The sequence below is a fragment of the Gymnogyps californianus genome, chromosome 12 (genome assembly GCF_018139145.2).
Source record: "Gymnogyps californianus isolate 813 chromosome 12, ASM1813914v2, whole genome shotgun sequence".
Taxonomy (NCBI): domain Eukaryota; kingdom Metazoa; phylum Chordata; class Aves; order Accipitriformes; family Cathartidae; genus Gymnogyps; species Gymnogyps californianus.
The window spans coordinates 10,415,201-10,435,365 of NC_059482.1; the positions used below are offsets into that span (position 1 = coordinate 10,415,201).

Sequence of the window (20,165 nt, forward strand, 5' to 3'; positions counted from 1 at the left end):
TTTACCCATGAAGTCCATGGTATACAGATAAAACCTTCATAGTAAACACAAAGCTCTATGTTATAAATATGTCAATCAAGGTAACTATGTATATTGTATATAAAATTAAATATCTTCTGTTTGCCAAGTATAATTTAAAAAGGAATATCTGTGGCTAGTTATAAAAAAATATTTATCAACCCATAGAGATTAAAAGGCAATTTCACTAACTCATCCATCCAGCACATCTGAAAGAGTTGCACTGGGATTCTGGATAGGTAACTTTATCTAATCACATTCTCATGATAAATAGACAACTTTCATTTCTGGGCATATATAAGAACACTTTTGAAAGCTGCATATCCCAAAAGAAAATTAGATTGTGTTGTATACTCTAAATTAAAGGCTATCATAAATCACAGTGTAAGCAGATTTTTTAAAGATTATTTTTAGAATACAAATGGTTAAATTATAGACAGATTTTAAAAAGACAACGCAAAAATAAGACCAAAACAACAAAGGAACCCTTTCAGGTTGGACAGCACTGCTCTGACCCTGTCAAACAGATCTATCCAGGTGGCCAAGTGGCTAACAAGGAAAACAATATACCAGGAAAAACTCTAAAGTGGCATTCAGAGATTTCCTAAATATTTGTATAAATTCATTTTTAACCAACTCCCTCTGTTAAAATAAAGAGAGGAATATGGCATAATTTCTACAAAGTATTTTCAAACATTCTGCTGGTTTTTGTACCTATTTCAGTTTCATTTTTAAATTCTTACTTTTGTTGCCTTTAAAATTCATACACACAACATCTCTATCTGCACAGTCTTTCTGAGCTTTGTTGGCCCTCCAAACAATCCATTATTTTCCACTATAAACAACAAGAACTAAGTACCCAATTTTTAGAAATGCTACATGGCGGCTTTACTCATTTCAGTGGGACTGAGCAGAAATTGGTCTGACACTATCCTTTCTTCTAGACACATAGAGCCCGTCTGATGCAAGCATCTACATCCTGCACATCTCTGTGAACCAACTACTACACTTCAGCTGAGCAGAAGTTATTTGATAATCACACCGATTTGTCAACATACCTCAGCTTTTAAGATGCACCATTCACAACCTTGGTGTAGAATCTCTCCAACTGTATTACACAGCCAGCACTGCCCCGCAGTCAGGAACAGAGAAACACTTCTACACCTACTTTTACTACTGATTCAAGATCTCTCTCTCTCTCCCCTTCTCTATAAAGTGCAGAAACAATCTTTCCTTCTGCGGTTGGGGATTATTCTTGAAAGCACTGCATTATTAAGCGTCAAGTTTGGGTTTCTCTCTCTTTCTCACCCTTTATCTTGTCTCGAATTCATGATCAGATTGTGCCTACCTGTTTATTCATCCTAAATACTTGCTGAAGATGTTTGGCTCCAGAGCTTTCAGCATAAGACCTGTTCTTTACGCTCCGATTTTGATGTACAAAGCTGTTCAGTATCTCATCTGGGTAGGAGAGAGGATATTATCTTCTATGCTATTTGAATTGCTATTAAGTTTGTGTGTTTTAATTACGCCCTAAAAACATTATTTATTTTGGTTTTTTCCCCTCACAAAAGAAAACAAGTAGGAATGTTTACAAAGTTGTCATTAGTCAAGAAAATAACAGATATAGAACAAGGACTAAAGGGGCGGGAAGGGTTGCATTAATAAAACCACATATTAGATAAGCATTTGCTGTGCCTGCACATCTGCAAAACAGCACAAAGGTGACAAATATCAAATTTGTTTAGGGACCTTAAAGTTCATGGAAAAACAGTGGTTAATTCACTCATAACAGTCCACATGCAGTTTGTAGCAGATCAATTCTCCTGCTGTGTTCCACGGCATTTTAAGAACCAGTAAGTCTGCTGTGTTAGGAAGGGGCAATCATCATATGGTACAAAATAATTCACGGGGGGGTGGAGTAAAATAAGATTATCTTAAGGAAGATTGGAAGCTTTCCCCAGTTGTCCCCTCTTCTTTCTAGAATCAACAATGAAATACAAACAGATAAAACAATTATAGATTGTATCATGAGATGCACAGTGAAACACACGTGACAAAGCCTATGAAGAAGCACCCCACATTACTGATTTTATTTAAATTCACATGTAAGAGACATAAGTAAAAGATGAGAAGCTGCTTCCAAGGCACAGCTCGTTGCTGATGCTATGCTTCTGAATACAAAGCCCATGATGAACAGCACAGACTGAAATACAGGCATCAAATCTCTGGAGTCAGTACCTTGTCTCTCAAAAAAGGCAGAGGTAGATGAATCTCTAATCCTCTCAATCTCTAAGCATGTGGCTCCTACCAGAAAGCTTACACAGAAACACATGCAGTATACCAGCTAGCTTCCAAAGTCCTAGTGGAAAGAATAAGATTTCCCCCAGCACATCCAGCCCAAACATCATAAGCTATCATAAAAGGGAAGAGTACCATACTTAGGCAAAAGGACGTTGGACACAGTGTTCTTATCTTCCTTACATTGAAGTGGACACTATACAGATCAATGAAGAAGGCTTAACAAAAATTAAATATTAAAATACAAGATAGATGAGGCATGAATATACGAAATGAAAGGAACAAGTGGAGAGTAAGAAGGAATCAACTTTACTAAAAAGCGATGGAACTGTCAAATCAGTTCTTAATTATGGTTTTAGAAACTCCTGTTGTAGGCAGTTTGCACATCATTACAGGAACGTATGATAAACTTGAACTAAAGCTGACAAAACTGAGCATACATAGCATTAAGAGGAAAACATATTCTTACAACACTATACAACAATTATGCTGTCGCTCCAATCATATCTTATTGTTTAATCTTTTGATGTCTGTGCATAGGTTGCAAAATTTACTGTCATTTCTACATGCAGAAATACATGGAGATTGCATATCTGAGGGCTTAGTTTGACGACAAAGGACTAATCAGAACCATTACAGTTTCAAGCATCCCGTTCCTACAAGGTTCAACTGTTTAGCTTTAATTTAGTTTTATTTACAGTGGGTTTTGAGTCCCTTTATAGAGCTAAACAGCACTCTTAAGGACTAAAAGAAATTATCCCTATATGCTCAGCAATTACAAGCAAGACTAACTGGCTGGGAGAAGCAATTTAATGTCTAAATAAGTTTCAACAAAAAAAAAATTTCTACCCTATTTTCTTCCTTCAGAGTTTTTTTATGACAACTGCAGCTTGGATAACAGTCTTAAAATATTACCACCCCTTCAATACACCATGTAAAATTAAGGGCGGGGGGGGGGGGGATATCAACCATGTATATATCATATGATCTTAGTGTTTCAAATTTAGTTGTCTCTCACAGCTACTTTATTTCCATTCTATATAATCCAAATAGTAAATAATGTCTCTGCAGAGTAATAAATGCTTAACTTAGATTTTTAGAAAGTATATACTGTACAATACTAAAATCATCTTTGGTCCCCAAAATAAGGAAATTACAAATTTACATTTGTTTTTGTTTTACAGAGTGTATCAGATAATATTTTTTAAATTAATATTCTCTTTGAATTCTACCCTGAAAGCTGTGCTAAGCTCAAGTCATGATGTAAGTAATAAATAATGGCATATTGTTCTCAGCTCAAGAAAACTTATTTCACATGTAAAAGCAAGGTCATTCAGGTATACTACACTACATGACGAAGTATTACACTGTATTACAAGTCTAACTGTATCACTCTGCATTTGTCATTGCAGCTAAAAGGTAACAAAAGCTTTTCATGATCTCACTCCAGAAAAAGCTTGGCGAAGTTACCCTTTTTCTACGTAAGGAAAGGTGTAAGGATTTGAAAGATACCAAATTCATAAACTTATAGATGCACGAGACCTCCCACACCTCTGAAAAAATCAGAGTCAGCACAGGGAGTACAGGAGAGGAACAAGGTGTTCTCTTATGTACCCACCATTTCAGTCCTTGTCATGAACCAGCAAACAGGGTACACTCCTAATGAAAAGCCTTTGCTGTGCATCACCTAACTTCTGTTTCTTGATTTCAGATGAGGGTTCCACTCTAAAAGCATCGATCTTCTGGAGGACAATATTCTGTATTTGCGTAGGGTGTTTTGGTTTTTTGGTGTGTGGGGTTTTGGGGGTTTTTGTTTGTTTGTTTTTTGTTGTTTGGTGGTGGTTTGGTTTTTTGGTTTGGTTTTTGTTTTGTTTTTTTACAATCTTTATACAAACTGCTTTAATGCCAGTTTACAATTCCAGTCTAGGTAATGCTTGTGCTACTTTTAAAAAGGTTCTTTTAATAATTGGCAATATCTACAAACTCTCCTTGCAAACTTTGCCAATACTAGGCAGAGTGCTGGAAAACAGCAGGGCTATAACAACTGTACTGGCAATAACAAACTTCATTATTTCATACCACACTGAACATGGAACTGTCATTTACTTTTCATGAAATGTACAGTAATCTTGGTGAGACACCACCTCAATAAAATGTCTATGTTCTAAACCCAACACTAGAGGTTGGCTTATATGGTTCAATCTTTTTTTAAACTGGTGTTCCCTTTGGCATTAACTTTCAATGAAGCACAATAAAATGTTACTATAGTAATTGGTAAACCATTACTCGTTAAGAAAATGCAAGTTTTCTTTAACCTCATTAGTAGCTCTTTCTGAATTTTAATCTCCGTCTTAGCCACTAAGGTGAAATGCACTGTAAACATAAGTAAATTGAAAATGAAAAGACATCAGTTTTGTCACCGGTTTTTCACACATCAAAATAATTCTCTGTTGCTTGATTCAAACATTGCAGCGTTAGGTTCATACCTGTCACTATCCCAGTTCCCTCCGGTACTAAAAAAGCCCAGGCACTTCTACTGATCTTCTGCTTGGTATAATCTGTTTTTCATGTTTAAAAGTGACCTATCTGCAACATATCGCTGTTTGTTCTTAAGACTCCAGTTAACTGCATTCATCCACTTAAGAGTACAGCTACATAAGAACACAATGCAAAAAGTGTTCAAGTCAAATGTGAGATAAATTCAGGCATACATGGCATACAGTTCCACTAATATCAAAGATTTCATCAGCTTACACCAGAAACGAATTCAGCTCTAGAGATCTTCTTCCCCCCCCACATTTTCTTCATGTAACATGCAGGCATGCATATGCCAAATAATGGAATACGTAGGTAAAAACGCTAATCCAAAAACCAGAAAAATATCAAGGGACATCTTCCTAATAACATTATGATATTGTCTAACCAATTACTGCAGAATTTGAGTTTTGAGTAGAGAAAACATCCTTCTCTTCACTGGAAGTACAATTAAAATAAGAAAACTTCAGTTAGGTAAAACTATTTCTAAACAAATCAATACAACCATATTATCCTCCAATTATCTAAACTCATTTTCCAAAGAAATATTAGGGGAAAAAATTTGCAGAAACACCCAATTAAAAAAAAAAATTTAAAAAATCAGTTTTACCTACTACCAACAGTTTTAATTTTAGAAGAAACAATCAACCTTCCAAAAAGGAAAATATTTATCTTACATGAATCACAATATTGCAACCTTAGAAACACTTTATAAGCACACCATAATTTTTTGCTAGTTCTTGCTTACCCTAGGCTTCTCAGAAAGGTTGAACCTTAAAAAAAAAAAAGAAAGAAAAAAAAGGAAAAAAGAAGAAAGCCATGACTGGAATGCAAGTCTACTGGATGACAACTTCTTTCTCTACCATGCCCTTCAACCCCATCTTCTCCACCCTGCCTCCTACGCATATTTATTTTACCATTTTGGAATGAAAAATAGAATGTATCCCAACATTAGCAAATAACCACATACTTGCACTTGATGCATTATGGTGTCCATTTAGTAAACATGCTAACTTTGCACAAGTTCAGATCTGGCCAAGGTCATGCATGAACTGAATATGGCAATTTCAGAGTAACCCATAGGGTAACTACCTCAACACTATATCCATCAAACAAAAAAAAATGTGAAATGGTTGTCCATTTCAGCTATGTAAGTGCACCAACAGTGAAACTGCAGGAGATCTTGCAGATGAGAATTGAGCTGCACTGCCAAGGCTGCATGAGGATGGATACAGAGAGTTTGTTGGAGACGATACATGGCTAAAGTTATTGCTATTTGCCCCTCACTTCCTTTTCACATGTATTAAATTTACTTTTGGTGGATTTCTTTCCTATATTAACCAACCGATGTAGCACTGGTCTTAGTGTTTACAATAGATGAAGATACAGTGGCAGAACATGTATATTCAGAGCTCGCACTTGGGAGAGGGAAGGAAAGTACTGTGCAGTTAACCCAAAACAATAACATACTTCAAAACATATATATAATATATATTATATAAGCTATATAATATATGTGTATATATATGTGGACATCTGAAACAGATCTTGCTTTTGAATGACCAACATTTACTGCCTTCATGACAACAGCTTCTGACTCAATGCATCTCTGCACATATGCAGGGCTGGGCATTCTTTGCCACCATCTGATCTTCCTTTTCTTCCTTAAATAAAGAAAAAACCCTTTATTCCATGAGGGAGTTAAGCACTACTTCTTTTCCCTTTGCAGTCCCATTTGAATGTTGCTTTCATGCATCCAGACGCTGAATCTCAGGGCGATGATCTACTTCTCTGGATTCTGTCCGAGCACGTATGTAATCACTGGTCTGCCGACTATTTTGTTGTCTGCTGTTCATTCGCCACTTTTTAATAGCTAAATATGTGTTCACAGCATACACTGCCATTGCCAAGAAACCAAATATCTACAAGAAGTAGAAAGAATTGTCAAAGACAATTTTTGAAAACAAGAACAATAGTAGTTTCACAACAAATTCCTCAGAAGCTTAGTTTTCTACTTTATTCACACTGACAAATCATCATGGCCTGTAAAATTGATGTTTTTCTTCTTCAATGAACTAGAGAATCTGCAAAAGCAACTAAGATCAATGATCCCAGAAAACAAAGTTCTCTGTCTACAAACACGACAATTAAATCCTGCAATGCAACTTCAATGGAAGAACCTCTTGTAAAGAAGAATACAGCTCTTCATCCAACAGTTCATTCCTCAGGGTGCACATAATAGTGAATGAACGACAAGAGAACAGATGCCCAGTCCAGACCATCAGCCTGGAGAAGGAGCTAATTTGCAGTTCTTCCTATATGCTTCTGCAGAACTGTTGTGTGATTTTTAATGTCCAGGTTTGAAAGAAAAAAAATTTTAAAAAAAAGGTTGCCAACTCAAGCATAAAATTAATTTGCTTGACCTTACTGTTCTAGATTTAAAATCTTGAAGTACTACTATACTCACTCCACAGAACAAAGATGATCTGTAGTGAGCAAGAAGAATTCAGCAAGTTATATGTAAGCAGCTCCAATTTGTGAATTATTGGCTCTATCTTTTCCATAGGCTTGCAATATAGAGCAATATCATCTAAGCTAGCTATAGAGAAAGAAACAAGGCAAGTTCAACTGTTAAAGTGTTCTCTGCAAGTCACTTTTCTGCTTGTTTTTGCCTCAAGCCTTAAGACAAACAACTCAAAGGATGTCAATACTTTTTAAATCAGAATTAGCTTGTAGCCAACTGTAAAATTAGAAGTAAATTGTGATGGCAAAGGCAACAGGAGCATTCAATGAACACGAGGGAAAAGTTATTCTCAGTTTTAATAGAAGATAAGAGTCATATATAAAGAAGTTCAAATTCTTACCACAGCAGCAATTTCTGCTCCAGTTTTATGGTTTAAAGCAGCAAGTACTACAGAGGCAATGAAAAAGAAGAAAGTGCTGAGTCCAGTGTTGACCAGATCCTAAAAAAATAAATTCATTAGCATTACTAAACAATGATTCTTTGCTTGCTTTTATTAGAAGTGATGAAGCAGAAGAAGGTTAGAACAAGAACTATAGCAATGCTTTCCCACCTTCTATGCAGTTTATCACTTATACAAGAGAAGGGCAAAGATTATTACACAGGAAATACAGCATGTGCACATTAGTCTGTGAACTGAAGTCAAACAGCAGGTACACATAAAGCACCAGTGCAGATTCTGGATGCGTTACCCCAATTTCTACTGGGTTTATTAGAAAAGTACTGTCAGCATAAACAACGAGTAAAGCTGTTCTACCTCAGCTGACGCTGAAGTGACCTGAATATCAAACTTTAGCACTCCAGGAACCCCTTGTTCTCTTTCACATCACAACAGTGCTCCATGCACTGCCCAGATAACAGTCATGAATTTTTCTACAAATTCTTTGAGGCCTTCGTTGTAGAAAACTGCATGTCCTATGCTATTTCTCTGAGTAACAGCTGCCTGTATTGTGAGAATACACAGATTTTTACGTGTTTATTGCATGAAACTGATGTTTCAAGCAGACATTTTAGAACATATGCACAGCAACACCCCAGGGGCACCTACGTTCAGGGAAAATTCTTGCTTTTCTCCAAGCACAGAAAAATGACAGGCAACGTGTAATTCAGTTATACATATGCTGCATATGTCACTTAGTGTTCAGACAATTATGCTGCCATGCCTTACATAAAGCTGGGTCATTAACATATCATTGGAACATAAGTAAGAATTCTGAATGGCAGCTATTAGCACAAGAACAATTACGTCAATACAAGACCATCTGATCAGACTCAAGGAAAGAAAAGTTCAAGAGTTAGGACTTTAAAATTATAGAAGAAAAAGTGCTAGATTCATTAGGAACTAGCTGTTCAATATGTTACTTGAGGCATCTTTTACAATTTTTTAAAAAATTTGATACGTATGTACACTGCACTATACATACACTACAGAGATGTAGGAAATAACAGACTATCATGATAACTGAATGAACAGGTGAAGTCAGGGACCAAGGAGGGGTGTAGAGGAATCAGGGAATGGCAGTTCAGTACAAATATCCTGAAGGAACATGAAATCAGTGAGAGGTGAATACTATCATAGCCAAAAGGGATGGAAAGAAAACCTGTATACAAGTTTGTTGTGCAACTTACAGTTTTGAGTCAAAGAAAAAAAGAAATAACAAAAACACACTGAACATGCCAACTCCCACCATTAAAAAAATCCCATCACCACTCTTTAATTAGAATTCAAGGACAAATTTGTTCTACTTGACACTCTCCTTTCACATGCAAGCCAGGCTCACTTCCTGTTCCTGCTCCTCCACGTACTACAAGTAGAATATTTTTTAAAATTTTATTTTTCCCCAAAATGCATCTTGTGAAGTGCTTTAAGAAGTTAGGCTTAGAAAACTGAAGATATAAATCTAAACTTATTCCCTTGGTATGAATCCCACGACTATATTCCAGCTACATAGCACACAGACTTTGAAAAGACCATTGTCATCCAGCCACCCCCAAAACATCTGTTTTTCTAGCCATGATTGGCGAATACTTTAGAAAGTAATTGTAAAAACTGAAAGTTTCTGGTGCTGTGTTATTCACAGTGAAAAATATCCATTTTGAGGGACTCAGCGACAGCTGGTTATCAAAATTAAGCGTACCTGGGGATGAACTGTATGATGTATCACTGTGGCCTGATCCTCATCTAAAAGGGGGACTTTCCCAAGCAATCTGAGAGGCTTCCATTGCTCAATGCTATTTCCACCCACGTGTTCAGATTTCATGAGCCCAGTAAGACCCAAACTGTCTTACCAAATAGTAAGGAAACAAAAGCAAATTGTGGGTCTCAAACTCCTACCATCTTTTCACCTGCCAATGTATAATTAGAGATACGTTTTATCTGTTCAAGCTTACTGAGATAGATGTTATCTGGTACTTACGGCATCAAACAAAATTGGAAATTTATTACATAGTTATGGCAGTTTGAATTATATAACTTCTTGCTTTGCAGAGATAAAGTTAAGAAATAGAGATATTAGAAAACAAATGGCATTTCACAATTTCTCCAAGAATCCTCCTCTCCAACTTCGAGTTTACCAGCTCTAACTGTGCTTTTGGGGTTGCCAACAAGAGTTGTGGTTCTCATCTGCACAAACCTTTTCTCACTAGAGGAGAAGTCTCACTATATATCACAACAGATACTAGACTTAACGGTATTCAACATTTTCTTCAAGTCCCTAGAGTAAACATATGTATGTCACCAAGAATGCTGAAACTAAATACTGAGGAGAGGGCAGCTATACTCTTGAATAGTTAAAAAAAAATTAGTTTAACCCAAGGTCAAGTTGTGTATTTTACTACCAGAGTGCATTTGCCACCTACAGGAAGGACCTACAGAATGGAGACAAAATCCTAGAAGAAACAACTCAGAAGAACTTAGTAATTACAGTAGGTAAGCATCTCAAGATGTGATGCCATGACAAAAAAGGGAGAAAAAGCACTTATACATTCCTTTGGACATATGGACACGATAGGTGTAAGGTGGTAATCTTACCTTTGCAAGGGACACTGGAATGCTGCATCCTGTTCCGGTAGCCACATTTTAAAAAGTATGTTGAAAAATTGGACAGGGTACAGAGAAGAGCCACAGAAGTTATTTGAAAGGAGGAAAAAATTTCTCACAGTATGAATCAAAGAACCTAAACTGCTTTGAATATTAAAAGGATTGAGCTGTGTACATGAAGACTCCAGTGTTCAAATAATCAAAAAATACTAGCTGTTTTAAAAGTTTAACATAGAAAAGCACAACAAAATTAATAGTATAACAAAATTAACAGCTGCAAAGTTAAGACAAAAGTCATATTCAAAACGAAGTAAGTTTTAATTGTAAGGGAGCTAACCATCAGAACAACCAAAGATGTGCTTAATATTCTACCTTTTCACTTCTTATAATCTAGATTATGTTTTTTCAGACACACATTTTGTACTTCCTTAGTACCGTACTTTAAGTGGATGACACATAATGCTCTATGATTTATGGGGTCAGATGTGCTTACTAATTAATCCTCCTGACCTCTGACTTTTTGAATCTGTCAGCTTGATCATCTTGCCAAAGGAGAATAGTATAAGCAAGATAGCTAGACCTGTCCACAACATGACAGACATCATCATCTATCTCCCTGCTACAAATTGACTTGAAGGCTTCTTGTAAGAAGTTTGAGATACTGCAGAATATGAAATACTGCTGAAATTAAGACTGCTGGTGCCTTTGTCATGATTTTTCGAGGAAACCAAAGATATAAGAACATTAGAAACTTTGTAATCATCACTGGCATTTTATTTTATTGTACTCTTTACGCAGAATAATAAATTTGTCCTTGCAAAGAATCCAATCAAGCCTCCATCTTGAGGCTCCAATTTATTGATTTCTGCAATTCCATTTTCCCTGTTTAGGTCAAAACCTTTTAATGCAATTAATAATGGATTCACATTCATACAATAAGGCTGGTTTCTTAAAAAGCTAAAACTAACACAATCTTTCATATCCACAGATCAGATTGTTTGAAGCTTAACGAGCAATGACACTTATAAATAACATTGGCAGAGAGATATATAATGGTAACATCACAGATGCAAGTATCGGTGGAGGTTTTTAATCCAAAGTTTGGTACTTACTACTTAGACCAGAAAGATAAGAAAAGAAAAAATACAATGGTTTTGGATGAAGTCAGAGCAGAAACAAAAGAGAATGAACTACAGCAAGAATTCAAGAAGTAAAGGACACTCCCTAAAAGAATTTAGCTTTTTTCCACGTAAGAGAAAATGAATAATCGTGACAATAAAAAGAATAAACTAATTGAAAAAAGATGAGCCGTTTCAAATCTGGCCATGATGTAGCTGAAGTTCTTGCTATTATATTTATAGACAAAGTAAAAACCACATCACACAGATAGAAGAATTTCTGCTGAAATCACAGCAACCTCATGAGACAGTATGCTGTGCCATAAAATACTGTACAAAGCTGCCATCCATAACAGAGAATAAAATCTATGAGCTGAATCAAATCCACTCTAGACTGCTGCTGCACCCTTTCTCCTTTCCAAAATTATTTAAAATGAAAAACTGACTTCTGGTCACTTGCTATTTATTTGCAAGTCATTCTGTTCAGTAACCAATGGTCCTCTTAGTCCAAAGGAGAGTATCCAAGGTCATATATTTGCTACTGCCATCATCAGCTATCTGTCCCACTCAGAAGGAGCATAAGGCAGAGGAGGCAACTTAACTTGTGGATGAAGATGGGTTTATGCCAAGACAGCATTTTATACTAAAAAAGAGTGAGGCTTTTGTTCTGCTGATTCTGCTGTAAAGGTGGGAAACTCTAGAGAAGAAAAGTGGACAGCATCCTACAGTCTTTTATTTTTAAGGGTCTGTGCAGGTATGGTTCCTGGATTAATGAGGATGGAAAAGCTGAATTGGTGCTATGAATGAGAGGTCTGTTAACAGACCTGAAAACTCCCATTAAGTAACTCCTGAAAGCTGCAAGGCACATCAGCTTTGAAAGCTTCAGTTTGGTACATGACCAGGAGCTGGCTCTGACGCTCAGAGGCATCAGTAATATCCACATGCCTTTATCCATCACTCTCCAAGACTTCACACATGCAAACTTTTAAGAGGCAATCAAAATACATGCTCTGCCTTTTTATCCTGTATTTCGTGGTGAATTAAGAGTCTGCACAAGTGACCAGGTACTATTTAAAAGGGAGACAGTGCCATATTGCAACTGTAATTTGTATAAACAAAAATATGACATTTAAACTGGTGGTTGCTTTTGTCATTTGCTTTCTGAAATCCAAGAGTTTACATTTAGATGGAGTTTAAAGTAGCTAACTGAATGTTAATTCATAAATTTAACTGAAGCAGCCTGCACATTTCAACAGCTTGACTTTGTCACAAAAGGTGACAGAAGTTAGTAGCCTGCTGCCGCCCAGGTTATTTTCCACAAAAGAGGGAGCTCAAAGTAACATTTCCGTTTAGCTCTGTTTGGGTTTTGGTGGTTTGTCTTTCAGTTGGCAGGGGAAGGGAGAGGGAGTGTGGTTATTGGTTTTGGTGTCTCCCCCCCTCCCCCGTTACAATGCCCCTAATTTTTCCTCCAACCAGGACTTTACTTGCAAGGTTTGGGAACTTCTTCCCTTGTTTCTATATGAAGCTATCAATTTGAAGTTTACAAACATACCAGTCAGTCCTCTAAACCAAGCATCTCTGGTCAAACTTCTGTAATTTTACTCTATAATCATATTATTAAACATTGTATGAGTATTTTGCACCACAATTAAAAATGGAAATATGGTTTCTCAAGCAAAAATAAGTCCTAAGTAGAAAGAACCAAATTAATTTTATGAGCGTTAATTCCCATCTCTTTCTCATTTATTTAGGCTTACATAGGTATGGAAGCCTTTATTCAAACACTAGATTCTGCTACTTCAAGATTCACGTAAGCATCGCTTCCCCCTGATAAAATACTCCATGATCAATGGTTTCAGAAATATGCTAGTGACCCAGAGGGCTGGATTCATGCTGTGCAAACAGAGATATCTTAGTGCCCATCTCACGGCGTGGGGCTTTGCTGCCTGGCCCCCACACAGGGCTGAAGGTCCCCTTGGGTCCCACGTCACACACAGCAGCCCCCAAACGTCTCTAGCATTCATCTGCAGGTGCCCCTGTTCAGGCACTTTGATCCAGTCCCAGGTGTCTGGCACCTCCTGGAAATCGGTTCTATTCCAGCATCTCAAGCAAAGTATGTAAAAAAACCTGAATTAACACAAGTGACTTTCAAAAACCTTAGTCAGCTCTCCAAAAGGCCAGGGACAAGCTATGATTTTGAAGAAATGGAAGAAGTGGCCTCAAAACCAAGATTCACATGATTTTATTCTTATTCCTAACTATTTTTTAGTTGGAATACAGGCTCTGTTAGATGTAGTAACTCTGCTGTAAATGACAAAACACATTCCTGAATGAATGCTTCCACAATCCCCGTTTCATTTTGTTTTCTTGAAGATCACTTGCCTGTTTCCCGTTCAGTTCCTTCTTAGCTGCTCCTCACTGCTTTCCCTGCATGTTTTTCCAATAAGCAGCCCTGCACGCAGACAGGACCAGCAGTTGTTACAAAGCAACAGACCTTACTAGCAATAACTACCAAACCATGTAATAGTTCTCGTATTTAAAACTTGTGTTTGTATTTCTTACAGAATAATGCATCATTTACACCACACTGCACCAAATGAGAAATGTCCACGAACAGCACTGACCCAGAGGAAATTAATTCTGACTACTTTTTTAAATTTATAGAATATTTTTATCCTTAATAGGTATTGCTATTTTGACAGCAGTAAACATAAAAGTGAAGGATGACTGACTTAATTTCTCATTCAACAGCTAAGCAAGCCAAAGAAAAATCAAGATGTTTTTTCAAAACAGAAGGGGGAAAAAATAAATTAAAAAAAAAAAAAAAATCAAGATTGCCCTGTGAAGGCCTTTGAACTACAGCTTTGTAATTACACTCTTCAGAGCCAAGGCTGGCACAAGACATTTTGTCATTCTGGCACCGCATCAAATTTTCTGCCAACTACCTCAAGTGTCAGTTGCTTGCACACAAAGTTTCATCACTGCAACAACTGAAAAAACCCAACCCTTCAAAGATGATGAAATAAGTTTTCAGGCAGCACAGAATACCACCACTGATCTGTGTCTTCTAAGAGACACACCTGACTCCTCATGTTTCCTTCCTGTAGCACTGCTTCCCTGGGACTGAGTCCAGGCTAATAAGTCTGGTGGAATTCTAATAAGTTTGTGCTGTGCTCAGTCCTGTGCCTCATCTTTGAGGCTGCTCTAGGCTGAAAAACTCTGCATTCAGAACTGCACACGCACACAAACTGCACACTACCAGAACTCCAGTGGATTTAAAAAAAAAAAAATTTTTTTTTTAAATCAGTGGTCCAACTCTATTGGAAGATTTTTTTCCTACACGCAGACATAAATAGTCCATTCTACTGGCTGGTTAAGCAATGCTTTACATCTGTAATGACTTGGATTTCTGTCATCATACAAACTCACATCCAAGAGACACTGTCAAATTCCAGTATTCTCAGCTATTTGTCATCACTTATCCCCCTCCTCAAGTCATCTCAGCTGTCAGCCCTGAAAAAAAGGTACCACAGCATTATGGTGGATTCACTCTGCAGTGATAGTAATTGTCAGAAAGTCTGGCAAACCACATGCAAATTCACAAGAACACCAAAGTTACTACAAACACTTCTGTTAACTTTCCTACCCCATCCCTACTTCTATGGGGCCATGTCATGCACACAGTTTGGCTGCAAGATCTTAAGCTCTCCCTGTACATCACATAAGATTCAAATAATGAATTTAAAAAAAAAAAAAAGGGATAATTTAGCCAAACACAAAATCTGAAAACAAACATTTCAAAGCAGCAGCTCATCAGTTAAGCAGGAATCTCTGCTGTGGTGTGCTCTTCATTCCCCTATGGCACTTGCTAGTCTCGTTGCAGAAGAGGCTCCCTTTGAGCTGTGAAGCATAAAGGAAATGGAAATTTCCACTGACAGGTTCCCCAGCTTTTGCATTTTTGCATAATATTGATAGTGCTGCACAACACAGATAAGTGACTGTTCTTTCATCTTACTGTAACAGGTCTGCCTCTTTCCAACACACCCAAGCAAGGTTCTATTCTGGCCTCACCATCTCCATGTTTCTTTCATGTTTACCTCGGGAAAACTTGAAAATGGTTGGCAAGTCTCTTTAGCCCAAATGGCTAAAAATACATATTAAATTTGCATATCTGTTAGATGCTAGTATATACTGATCCACATTGTCATTCCAACGAGGGATAGTGGACATCAGACAATATCCACAACGCATTAGAAAGAAGTCTAATTTTAATAAAGTACTAAAGGAAACAATCCTGTGTTGGACAACAGCAGTTGATGGCCTGGTACTTTCTAATATGTAGGATCATTTGAAAGCAAATGGTTTCAAATGGGTCCTAGGAAGTTTGTGCGAGTGCTGTGTTTAAAGAAAGACTTCTTCCTAAATTTAAGACTATTAAATTCTTTCAAGTACTGTAACAGCCTTTTCTTCTCACACAGCTTCTAAAAGCAAAGTTTGAGACTTTTCACAAGGGAAATACCCATTATAAAGTCATACTTTTTTTTTTTACAGCATGTATATTAATGGATTTATACATAAGCAGGAGCAACTTCCTCCTAAAGCATTCAGGAGTGTGAAAGTCTTGTTGAGAAAGCAACTCCTGTGATAACTGTCATATACAGAGGCTGCAAAATTATCAAAATAACCATCAAAACACAGGAAAGTACTAAAAATTGAAAGAGGCAAAAAATGTATGAGTATACATCTAATTTGTAAAGAATAAAATGCCAAAATAAGCCAAAAAAACCATTCAGCCACAACTCTACATTCTTAAATTTCCTACTAACTTTGCCAAAGTTATCTCCCATAGGTGTTTTATCAGCAGACTTCGATCTCCCACTCTGTACATGCAACAGCAGACTACAGCTATCTGAATAATGAAGATACTCCCACACTCCTCTCGGAGTAACAGTCCTATCAGACTAATGATTGTAAAAATCAGTAAGCAATACCAGGAAGAAGGATGGTCTCATCAGTTAATGGAAGGCAGAAGCTTCCAGTTCTCTTCTCGCTTCTGTTAGAGATCTTTGGTATAACGATGGAAGAAGCATTTCATCTTCAGTACATAACTGAAAGAATGAGACTTGCGAGATCATGACAATTTACTTCTACCTCTGTTGATCTGGCAATATGAACTACAGCAAAAGCATTTGCAGTGTATTCCCTTTACCCTTCAGGTTGAACTCTGACCATCTCATGCTGTTCCATGCTGTTTAGGTAGGGGGTTCAGAGTGTGACCATTGCCCTAAAAATCAGAATACTTAACTTAAAAACAAACAAACAAACAAACCCCAAAACAAAAAAAAAACACCACCAAACAAAAACCACACCACAACTGGTTGGATTTTTAAGCCCTCTTTTCTCTAAAGATCTCTAACAGAGTGCTATGCAGAGACAAGTAACACTGCAATCACAGCAGCAATTCTTGTCACTCAAATACCATAAGAAGTCAGGGTAGCTGAAAGGACCTACCAGTTACACACTGATATCTACTGCATTATTTAGGGGGAAAGGCAGAGAGCTGCATTTAGGCTTTCATACTTACCTATGTTCAACGTACTGTTGAAGTGTTCCGGTAGGCAGTAAAAGTGTGCCACAGGGCTCAACAACAGAACAAAAGGTACAGACATACAGAACCAAGGGTATGAGAAGTCATTAAACTGACTGTTCCAGAGATACAACTTCAGCTCAGTCATGGACACCATGCATACCACTCTGTGGTCTCCTGATAAAAAGTCTTGGTCAAACTTACTTTGAACATAAGCTAGGTCTAGTATTCACTGTAAAACTACTCACATCACACCAGTGAAACCATCGTGTACTTTATGTGACACTGATGCACTTATACACACTTGTTATCATGCTCTTGTACATCCTACTAGCATGTACAGAACTGTGTGGTATAAAAAGATGGTCTTCAATTGCTGTTATCAGCTGTCAGGCTGTTCTGATGCTCATTAAACGACCAAGCTGGCAACAGCAACAGAGACTACCTTCTCTCTGCAGCTGCTGCTTTTCAGCTTGCCATGAAGATAAGTGGTGACAATACTGGCAGAATGGAGACAAAATGAGCAAAGGCAAGACAACCCAGTAATATTCTAGTGGTTCCACTGGTTTTGTTTTGCAAGCCACCTGGATCTTGCCCACCTACAGTTACCAGTCACAGTTCTCAGTTCATCTAATCTATCTACCAAGCACTCTTAGGAAAAGTTCCTCAATAGATAATGTATCCTCAGGGTACAAAGGATCATCTAATTCCACATTCCAGTCTCATTTTTAGACAAGTCATTTAGGCTTATAAACAGTTAGCACAAGCGTGCAAATTGCAACATTAATAAATTACATTAAAAACAAATTAAAAAAAAAAAATCACACAGAAGCCTAAAAACCTCTGCGACTGGTCTCCAACAGTACTTACAAAATTACTGTTATAAAATAAAACAGCACATAGGCATCTATGTATCTGTACTGTCCAAAGAAGTTGATATAAATATTGTCCTTGAAGCTGAAAGATCTTTTGCTAGAGTGACTTAACATGTTGATTTTGTGACCTGTGTTTATGCAACCCAATCTGAAAGTTTAACTCATAATACAGCATGGAAATAGAGACTTGTACAAAAGGAATGTGCACTGCCAGCAGTTCTCTTCCTAGAACTCCTCGTATTTGAGAACACATTAAGCATTGCTAGTCAATGTTTAATAGTTACGTGTGTAAGCAATTCAAAACACCTGATTTTCACAGAAAACACATAATTTTTTACACTACTACCCGATGATTGTATTAATCTGTGTAAGAAAATATATGTAGCATGGCTGTCCTAATATAAAAAAAACCAGCTTGAGAGAACAACAGGCTACTGTAAATACAGCATCTGTCAAAGTTAAATAACTACAGGCTGCATTTGTATCCACTTCATCCACAAACAGTAATTGCTGGCATTAGCAGGATGTTTTTCCTTCCAAAGAGAATCTAGCAGAAACAATTTTATTTCTATTTAATGTAGTTTAATCTTGCTACATTTCAAAGCTCATTCTGCTGTTAGTATTCAAAACAAATGTAAGTAAAATGTATACTTTACTCAGCATAAAGAATACTCATACAGAATCTTAAACAATAGCAGAAAGTAAAGTTCAAAGACCAAACTTAAAAACAGATTTGCAGCTATTTTTAACAGAGTGAGGATTTGTATGAACTTACAGTAAGATTCCAGTTGATCTGCGGTATTCTTGTGTGAAGATTTAGACTGAACATAAGCAACAGAACTCCAGTAACCACCAATGCACTACAGCTCACAAACTCGAAGAAATAAAGGCCTTCGCAAGGGGAGCATTCCATGATGGTCTCTATGCAGATGAATGCAATCAGTGCCAAAACCTAGGAAGAAAAACAAGTGGAAAAAATATAAATAGATTTCCACATTTTCAAAGTAGCCACAAGTATTCCTGAAATTTCCATTGGGAACATGATCAGTTTACACTCAGGAATGTGTGATTTTCGTTTATAATAGGGCACTGTCTAAAGAGCAAAAACAAAAGCAAATTAATGCAAGACTTTCTGGATATCTCCTGTTCAACAAAGTATACTTTAGCAAAATTACACTGAGTCTAACATCAAAATCACTGAGACACCCAGAAAGGCATGAAACCCCTTCAGGCCATTGGCTTAATATGCAAACAGCACCTCAGACACTTTATTTCATTTTTCACTCATGATATGCTATTCCAAAACTTGAAGATGGAATGCATTTGTCTACTGGGCCAACCTCAAGCTCAATTACGTAGTATTAATATAGTGTGATTGCGAAAGACATTTCAATAAAGCTATTATTTAAAATTCACTACCAACAAGATCTAAATCAATTCAAAGTAGAATAGATTCAGAATCTCTACCAGTCTCCAAAAATGCCTGCCTTTTTCATGTTTTTTATCATCAATATGCTATATTTCATATAAAAACCTATTTTATCATTCCCTTGTAAGACAATAAAATGAGCAGCTAATAGATGAAGGAAAAACTCTTGGTGCTGCAAACACATACATCTAACTGGGATAATGGTTAGTCACACTAAATTCAGAAGATATCTTGGTAGAGTTAACACAAATGGAGACTTTTGCAAGATGAGAATTTAATTTACTATTTAGGATAAAATGGTGAAACTCACTATACTTCAAAAAAATCTGCCCAATGGACAAAACTAAAATATATAAAAACCATACACCAATATTAGCTACCACTGATAGCTACCAATTAGATACCATTAGATACCACTGATTAGCTACCACAGAGTATACAACTAACATATGTAAGTCTATGTTTCAAACTGATTCCTCTTTAGATATAACTGGTAAAAGACAAACAGTTGCATGGACAGTTTTGTTTTGTTGTTTGGGTTTTTTTTAATTTTCCATGGCAAGCAAGGAAGGCCTTAAGAGTGTTTTGCTTTGGTTTTCAAGACAACAACCCCCTGCCCACCCACTTACATTTTTCAGAAAGAATTCACTTTTTTGCTCTGCCGCAAAATTCTAACAAGATCGTAGTGAGTCACTTCAATTTGAGGATGAAGAACTCAGGTCGATAGCCTCCTCAGATCTAAAT

The 20,165-nt window shown here is 36.9% G+C and overlaps 1 protein-coding gene across 1 annotated transcript in view; it reads right to left on the bottom strand.

Annotated features, from left to right (window-relative positions):
- Positions 1–3,279: 3,279 nt before the first annotated feature.
- Positions 3,280–20,165, bottom strand: part of CMTM4 (CKLF like MARVEL transmembrane domain containing 4) — a 35,952-nt gene continuing 19,066 nt past the window's right edge. The window contains exons 2-4 of the mRNA XM_050903994.1: positions 18,768–18,944; positions 7,716–7,814; positions 3,280–6,773 (exon numbers count right to left, since the gene is read on the bottom strand). Coding sequence (XP_050759951.1) covers positions 6,600–6,773; positions 7,716–7,814; positions 18,768–18,944 — 450 coding nt within the window. The 3' untranslated portion in view covers positions 3,280–6,599. The remainder of the gene's footprint in view (positions 6,774–7,715; positions 7,815–18,767; positions 18,945–20,165) is intronic.